The following is a 7,987-nucleotide window of genomic DNA, read 5'->3' on the forward strand; positions in this document are numbered from 1 at the left end:
CGCATGGTTGCCGTCCTCGTGAAGTTGTTTGAGATTAAATCTACAAAGAACTCTGTGAATCACATGCATATTTTTAAAAGTTCATTTCAAGAGTTCTACCTAAATCATATCAATATCTCTTAATTGCAAGTTAAAACGAAAACATAAATCCACATCAATTTTACCAAAACTGCATATTGCACAAATCCAAGGTCCAAAGCATAAATTTGAGAGAGGGATTTTCTGAAACCAAGAATCCAAACCACGAACTACTTGCATTAGTACATAAATAGCTTTATACGCCTTCTTTTAAACCTGTTAAAAAGTAATAGGTGTTAAAAGTAACTGTGGCGGCATTTTTATAAATAAGTTAAAGTTTTTGTTGATTTTTTTTTCTTGCTGCAGTTAAAACCGATCTTAAAAATATGGTCAGTGGTATTTTTATAAATAAATTGAAATTTTGATTGACTTTCAACCCCTCTTATGATTTTAACCGGTGTTAAAAAAAAAAAAAATCACATTAACCTAGCATGTTATAATTTCGACCCGACTCGCCTGCGTCCTCCCTTCCCTCTCTCTGTTCAGACACATAAGCGGTGTTGAGTCTCGTTCTGTATCGCCGCGTCGCCTTCTAGATTTTTCTCCTCGTCACTTGAAACGTCATCAGTTTCAAGACGCTGCTAGCTAGTGCCATTCTCTGTTCCTCGTCGTTCTCCGCTGCTCGTTCTCCAGTTCATCTTCGCTCCATTGCTCGCGTCGTTACTGCTTCTCCCTTCGCCATCAATTCTTCTACTCGTGCTTATTCTTATTCTGATCCTCTGCTGCAACTTATTTTTGTTGCTTGAGTTATTTCATATTATCATCTATCTTGGCATTCTATAGATTTTTTTGTTCATTTTCCAAGCCACGAATTCCACTAATTTGTTGTTGTTATTATATTTCTTGCTTTCGTTTGCAAAATAAAATGATAAAGCTATAAACTTATAAATCACAAATCTTGTTGTGCGACAAAAAAAAAAAAAAAAGGGCCTGCGGAGTATGCTTCTCGGGAGGTCATTTGTTGGCACTGGGATGTGATTTGGCCCTCCTATTGCTGCTCTTTATGTAACCGAGACATATGAGATGATAAAACAAGTATTATTTTTTACATTAGGGATCACATTATTTTCATTTGTAGGTTTCACCTCCAGTAGTAAGGGGTATTTTTGGGAGTTTAACTCCTAATAGTAAGGCTTTTTGTCCTTTATTGTTTTGGATTGATCAAGGCTACTTCTGTGGAGAGGATAATAATTCTTTGACTTTTTTCAGAGAGGAGAACGTGCTAAAGTTGAAGTTGAATTTGAGAAGCTGTAATATAACGGTCAAGTAAATTTAATTACACCTTCCATTCATTTTCACGAGTTAGGCTGTATCATTGGGCCTGGAAGTAATTGCACTGAACTCAAGTCTTTTTCCTTCTGCAATACATACATTTAGAGCATATGGCGCATTGGCGTGTGGATGTTAGAATGTCTACTGGAGTTCTTAATTCGAGACCAGAGGTATGATAAGCGATGGGCCAGTGCATTCACATGGGTGACTAAATGATGTTAAGAACCTTTTTGTTATTTACTCAATATTATAATTGATAAATGCATTGAATCTCTTCTGGGAAGTGACAAGCACGTTGATTAACTTATTTTTTGGATTTTTTTCAATAGATGTGATTCAATTATTGTCAGGAAAGCTGCAAAACCATGTCTTCTAAGTACTGAGTAGAGTTCTCAAGATGTCTTGTTAGGTTCAATAGCAAAGATGTAGCTACTATTTAGCTAATACGTTTGAAGAGAACTCTTGTTCCATAAAAAGTGTTAATGCTTGTTTTCTGTTTATAATTTTTCAAGATTTGTAATGAAGTAATAATTTACACTTGCATTGATTATTGTGATGTACCGATAGTTGAATTTCTGTTAACTGCAGAACACAACATTTGACATCTCATTAATTGTCCATGGAACCATAATATAGAAAATAATGATTTTTAGAAGGCAAGTTTGCATAATTTATACGAAATGTTAATTTATATGCAGTTATCCCTACTAGTTAACGATGGAAGAATACTCTTATTTTATCTTTAATATACTTGGCCCTTCTTGATTTTTCCGAGTACTTATTGGCCTCAAAATTTAAGTTGTCAGAATTGGAATTTGAAAGTTGGAATTAATTAATATGGCATGGAAATTATTTATTTTCTTGACAGGACAAAGCATCCTTTGATCTCAAGAATACCAATACTAGACTTGAAGACGCTAGGTAATTAACTGGATCTTTTTATTCAGCTTCGATCCGTTGAAACTTCTATAACGATATTGAAATAACTCTCTTGAAACATGTTTATATCATGAATATAATTTATAAAATTATTATTTGTTATAATATCTGTTAAAATGTATATAATGATAAAAAGAGGATTTTTTGGATTGATGATGGTTTAAATCACCTCCAATCCAAAATTAAATGCCCCTAACTAAAAAGACGCGATAAGCTTGACAAATTATTTGAGTGTGCAAATTAAAATGTTATACACACATTGTATTAGCTTGTGATTCTGCAGGGGAGAAAAAAGATTAGATTCTGAGCTATGGCGTGCATGTGCTGGTCTTCTATGTTTCTGCCACCTACTGCAAGTCGTGTGGTCTACTCCCAGGATCACAGTGAACAGATTAGTGAACAATTTTCATTTTATTAGTTGGGTGCTAAGGGAATGGGTTCTCTCCTGGTGAGAATCCATCCTGGTCCCTCCTGCTCTCACAATGTGGGGGTGGAGGCAGGAGAGACCAGGATGAACTCTCACCAGGAGAGAATCCTTGTCCTCTAACATGCTACTTTAATTGTTTTTTCAATGGATGTTTAATTAGAAATTTTATGCTTGTCCAAGAACACAAGAGGGCATGGAGATGATAAATAAGGTGTCAGAGAGTCACAATGAATAGGTCAATCATACTATTTCCACCTGCAAACTAGATTTTGGTACTCAAGATTTCAACTCTTCTTTTTTTTCCCCTGTAAATATATGGTAAGAGCTGTTATGTGTGGGCAAGCACATATATTAATATCAAGTTCATGGGATTTTTATGTGGGCATAAGAAAGAATCACAGTGAACCTGCCACAAGAGTAAGATTATCAGTTGACTTAGCTTCGTTGATATATGTGAGAGCTATTATTCTTAGCGGTGGGAGACCATCTACAGATGTGGAGCTGTAATCTTTAGTTGGATAATTTATAAGTGTAGAGGGAATAAAATTGATTGAAAAATGACCATTATTTCATTATAATAGTATAATCAACTTTTGTATGATTATCCTCTGTTATTATTACTTATATGTCATGTTGTCTTATATGTTATTGGACTTTGTATGACAATCAAGTTGCATTTGTTTTCCATGTTTTATATTATTATCTAGATGGACAAAAACTGTGACGGTCAACCATTTGCATTATCAAGGATGCCTGGTACTGATACCCCATTGCAATTTATCGCATGATGAAGTAGTAGCTTTCACTTACATTAATATAGTCCAATTATGTAGGAACATACTTCATGTATTTTGAATTTTGTAAATATTTTTATAATTATGTATCAAGCTTTCATTTGAATATTAATAAAGCATTTTTTTGCTTATTTTTATTGTTTTTTTTTAAGCAGGGGCATTTTTCTGGATTGTAAAATCACCTACAATCTGGAATAAAATGCTCTCTCTCTCAAAAAAAAAAAAAGGCACTTTTCACACTGGCTGTAACAAATAATAGGTGTGGTACAATTTTTGTACCGGTCGTGCCGACAACAGCGGTGAAAAGTGTGCCTTCCACGCCAATTGTTTATAGAACCAGTGTGAAAAGCGCATTGATTTTTTTTTTTTCAAGAAAAAAATTGACTTTTCACACTTGCTCCCCCTCACGCCAATTGTGTATAGAGCTTTTTCGTCACGTACAAGGAGAGTAGGTTGTGGGGGTGTGACCAAAGACAACACAGGTGCTTTGCTAGATGGGTTCATGTTTGGCTATGTTGGTGAAGATAGCCTTGCAACTGAATTATGGGCTTTAATAATAGGTTTGAAGGTTGCTTGGGACGGGGGACACAAAAGACTTGACATTGAGACGAACTCCTCAGAAGCAGTTGAGGCTGTGAGGGGGGAGGTTTCTTATGAATATCATGATCAAAATTTAATAGTGGAGATCCGAAGCATGCTTCAATGTGAGTGGGAGATAATCATACGGCACATCCTTAGGGAAGGAAATGTTGTGGCAAATCATCTGACTAAGCAAGCTAGAAACGGTTGGCCTAGACTACATCACATAATGGATTTGTCAGATAGATTAACTACTTTAATTTTATTAAACTGTAATAATACGCTTAAAGACGTGTTTGGTTGGGGGGGAGGGGAATGACTCCCTCCTCCTAACCAAAGGAGGGGAGGGGAGGAACTCCCCTCCTCCTAACGAGAGCCCCTCCCCTCCTCTCCAAAGCCTCCCCTTTAAATTGGGGGGAGCTCCCCTCCCTACCTCTCTCTCACCTCCCCTCTCCTTTCCTCCCCTTCTCTTGAACCAAACAAGCTTTAAGTGTTAAACTAAGTTCGTCTTTATTGTTAAAAAAAAAAAGAAGAGGAAGGGAAAGGGTGATTGGTTTGATTAGGATAAGAAAAGAACGAAGGAAGGAGAAGTTGCAGAAGACGAGAAATTGATTCATATCGAAGGGAGGAGAAGATCTATGTTGTGGATCTACTTGTCCACCCTCTTTACTAATCTCACAAGCCTAGAACCCTTTTCATCCTCCTCTATGTTTTATCATTATTTTTTTAATTTTTAAAACAGCCATGTCAAACATGGCAAGTGATGTGATACAGTATGCAGGTTAAACAATCAAAATTAACTATCAACATGGGCTTTCTATTATGGCAGGGTAAAACTGTTTCGATTGTAGAGAATATTGCGGCAATATTTTGTCTTTAAAAACTCAACAATACCAATTACATTTCTTAGAAAACGTATGGGATAGACTTGTTTGGTTATTAAAATAAAATAAAATAGATTGAAAAAATTAATATAAAAATAAATAAAATCATCAATATAATAAAATTTATTAATATATATTATAAATGTAAAAATTATCACATCCTTAAAAATATTATAAATTATGATTCTTAAATTTATAAATTAATTTTTGTATATAAAAATATTATGAATTATGATTTTTAAATTTATAAATTAATTTTCTTTATACGAATATAGTTTGCTATTTTTTTTAATTATCTTATTTTTATTTTTATTTTTTTAATTCATTTTATTTTATTTTTTCTCAGTGACTATGCGGAATCCTTAATTTTTTTTTGTGGGGTTGGGGGCCATGGCATCTGCTCCGTGTCACTGTGTCAAACATCCGATTGATCCAACGCTCCACAGTCTCTCACAGCGTGAAAGTACCCGACTCTCCTAGCCCCCTCGGTCGAAGAAATGACACGACCGTCGCCCCCCTGCCCTGCCTCGTCTGTGCTTGGTTTACATAATAATCAAGGAAAAATTGTTCCTTTATTTTGGGCGGCGCTCCTTTACTTTTCTGTTGGTTGGCGATAAATTTGTTTGCAACAGCGACGCGAATTTAAGCTCCAGTGGCTGAACAAGCGAGAGATCGTGGGTTTAGGTTCTGCAGAAACCACAATCTGAATTGTAATGGCGAATTTGCGAAGACTTGTGGTTTACGTTTCCAGGGTGCTCAATTCTGCGTCCACCCCTTATACGAGCTCTATCCAATCTGCTTCAAATCCCCTTGTCAGGTTCTTTTTAAACCATATATTTTTCCTATAAATTTCTACTCTGGCTGGTGTCTATTTTTTAATCGTTCTCTTATGGAAATGGGAGTTATTGTTTTTCTGTTCCTTTCTTTTTTCCAGGTCTCGTTATGGATATGCTTTTTCTTCTCCATTCACTTCCCAGAGTAACGACTCTCAATCGCTTGATATAGACATGTCCAACGAAGAAAGCAAAAGGCGCTTGTTTAATAGGTTCCCTTCGGAAATATTTCTGTCTCTTCCGCATTTCTTCACCTCTATATTGAATAGGTTCCTCCATTTTCCGTTTTTTATGACAGCTGACTTGTTGATTTACTTCTCGTTTCCATTTATGTGTAGATTATTGTATAGAAGCAAGCAACGAGGGTTCCTGGAACTCGACTTGGTCCTCGGCAAATGGGTAGAGGAGAATATCCATTCTTTGGATGAAAATCGGATTAAAGCTCTGATTCATGTTCTGGATATGGTATTTTCACAGTCATTTTTGTATGTTTTATCAATAAGATCATGGAAGAATTCATTTGGCTCTATCTGGCCTGATTTTTGTATTATCAGGGATCAAGTGTTTTTCACTATCTGCCGTTGCTCTTTTTTATGTGTCTCTCTCTTTGAATGATGTATGTCTGCAAAAGATTTAATTTTGCTACGAAGGATCATAATTGACTATGTTTTTGTCACTGGTATATATTGTCAAACATCATAAAGGTTGGAGAGAGTAGTTCAAGTTTGGAATCTGATTTGGAAGACAATCCAAATAGAACATGATATCTGGGATGATAGCAATACTTCTCTGAAATCTCAAATCTTTGTACCTTTGAGTCCGTTGCACTACAAACATCTAATTTCTGTTCTGCAGGAGAATCCTGATTTATGGAAATGGGTATCCGGGCAGGAGCAACCACCTGAATCAATCAGCTCAAATCCAGTGAGTTTTTAATGATGGAATTCCAATTCAGATTCACCCGTCCGCCTGTTTTTCCTTTGGGGTTGCGCGTCTTATGCCAACCATTTGTTGCTTTGTAGGTCTTTGCTGCTGTCCGGGAAGGAGTCAAGAAGAACCTTGATAGCCATGCCGCCCCCGAAACAAGAGCAACGCCTGGCCGACCATGGGTAAGAGGTTGGGATGATATCAAGAAAGGTCGGGATGGTCCTATTTCTGGGAATCAGTAGCTCTTTCTTGAATGTTTGAGGTCGGTTGAGTTTGTTTCTTTGTAAAAAGGAATTGAGTAAAATCTGGCCGGCCATTATTGTTGCAATTATTAAGAGCTGAGCAGCAACAATTTCTACGCTTGTATAAGCTGCTAGATACATGAAAAAAGGGGTGTAAACTAGAATATTATCACCTTGGGGTGACTTTTATATCCTCTATTTTCGTTCTATTTTGTTAAACTTGTCTTCCTAATCGTTTATTTATTGCTTAACATGCTTGATTCTTGATTTCTCTTTTCTCAACAGGAAAGTCAAGTCATTTTTTAAGGATGTGGTTGGTAGGACTAGGAGTGGATGTGTCATGGTTCATTCTCACTCTTCGTTTCCACTCTTGATAAACCATTCTGACTATTTCACCTATCACCTTTATTCCCTTTACACCCCCCAAGAAAAAAACAAATCTCCATGGTTTAATACTTTAATTCTCGAATCATGAAAATGATCTGACAGGAATCAGCTCGTGGCCAAACACTTGATGTCATTGGCGCATATATAGTTTTACTCTCAGAACCATCCAAAATTTATCCACATAATCACTTTGTGTAGTTATGAATTATGATTGTCGTGAGTAAAAATTAGCACTGAGAAACTTTATTTTAGGTTCCTTTACTCTTGTTTGGTTGCAGGGGAGGAAAAATTCATTAAAATTTTCCTCCCCTCCCTTTCAAAACCTCCCCCCAAGTTGGGAGGATTTTTCCCCTCCTCTTTTGATATATTGGTTGTATATTTTAATGTTTTGTATTAACTGAGCTAATGTTTTAAAATTTTAAATGAATTAGTTCGCTTCATATAGTCTTGTTAATATTTCTAAATCATGAAAAATTATCCTAGAAATCTCAAACTATTTTTTCATTAGAAAATTTTAATTAAGTGATATTCTTGACAACTATGACAGAAATACCTATTATTAGGTCAGTGTATTCATAAATGTTTTGTAGATCAAAAGATTGATGATGTTTTTCATTTTTCTTAA

The 7,987-nt window shown here is 35.7% G+C and overlaps 1 protein-coding gene and 1 long non-coding RNA gene across 2 annotated transcripts; both read left to right on the forward strand.

The window, feature by feature from the left end:
* The first annotated feature begins 620 nt into the window (after window positions 1-620).
* LOC129287578 (uncharacterized) lies at window positions 621-3,476 on the forward strand. Its single transcript, XR_008587738.1, has 4 exons — window positions 621-1,344; window positions 1,456-1,520; window positions 2,219-2,271; window positions 2,573-3,476. It is a non-coding gene; the product is annotated as an uncharacterized LOC129287578 (long non-coding RNA).
* A 1,993-nt stretch (window positions 3,477-5,469) lies between these two features.
* On the forward strand, window positions 5,470-7,194 carry LOC129288385 (succinate dehydrogenase assembly factor 2, mitochondrial). Its single transcript, XM_054924923.1, has 5 exons — window positions 5,470-5,790; window positions 5,908-6,018; window positions 6,145-6,271; window positions 6,662-6,730; window positions 6,829-7,194. Exons 1-5 carry the CDS (start codon window positions 5,687-5,689, stop codon window positions 6,973-6,975), a joined length of 558 nt encoding a protein of 185 aa, XP_054780898.1. The 5' UTR covers window positions 5,470-5,686; the 3' UTR covers window positions 6,976-7,194.
* The last annotated feature ends 793 nt before the right edge of the window (window positions 7,195-7,987 follow it).

This window comes from Prosopis cineraria, unplaced genomic scaffold (assembly GCF_029017545.1).
Source record: "Prosopis cineraria cultivar Desert tree isolate PC_DT_omini unplaced genomic scaffold, ASM2901754v1 PC12, whole genome shotgun sequence".
NCBI classification, from domain to species: Eukaryota; Viridiplantae; Streptophyta; class Magnoliopsida; order Fabales; family Fabaceae; genus Prosopis; species Prosopis cineraria.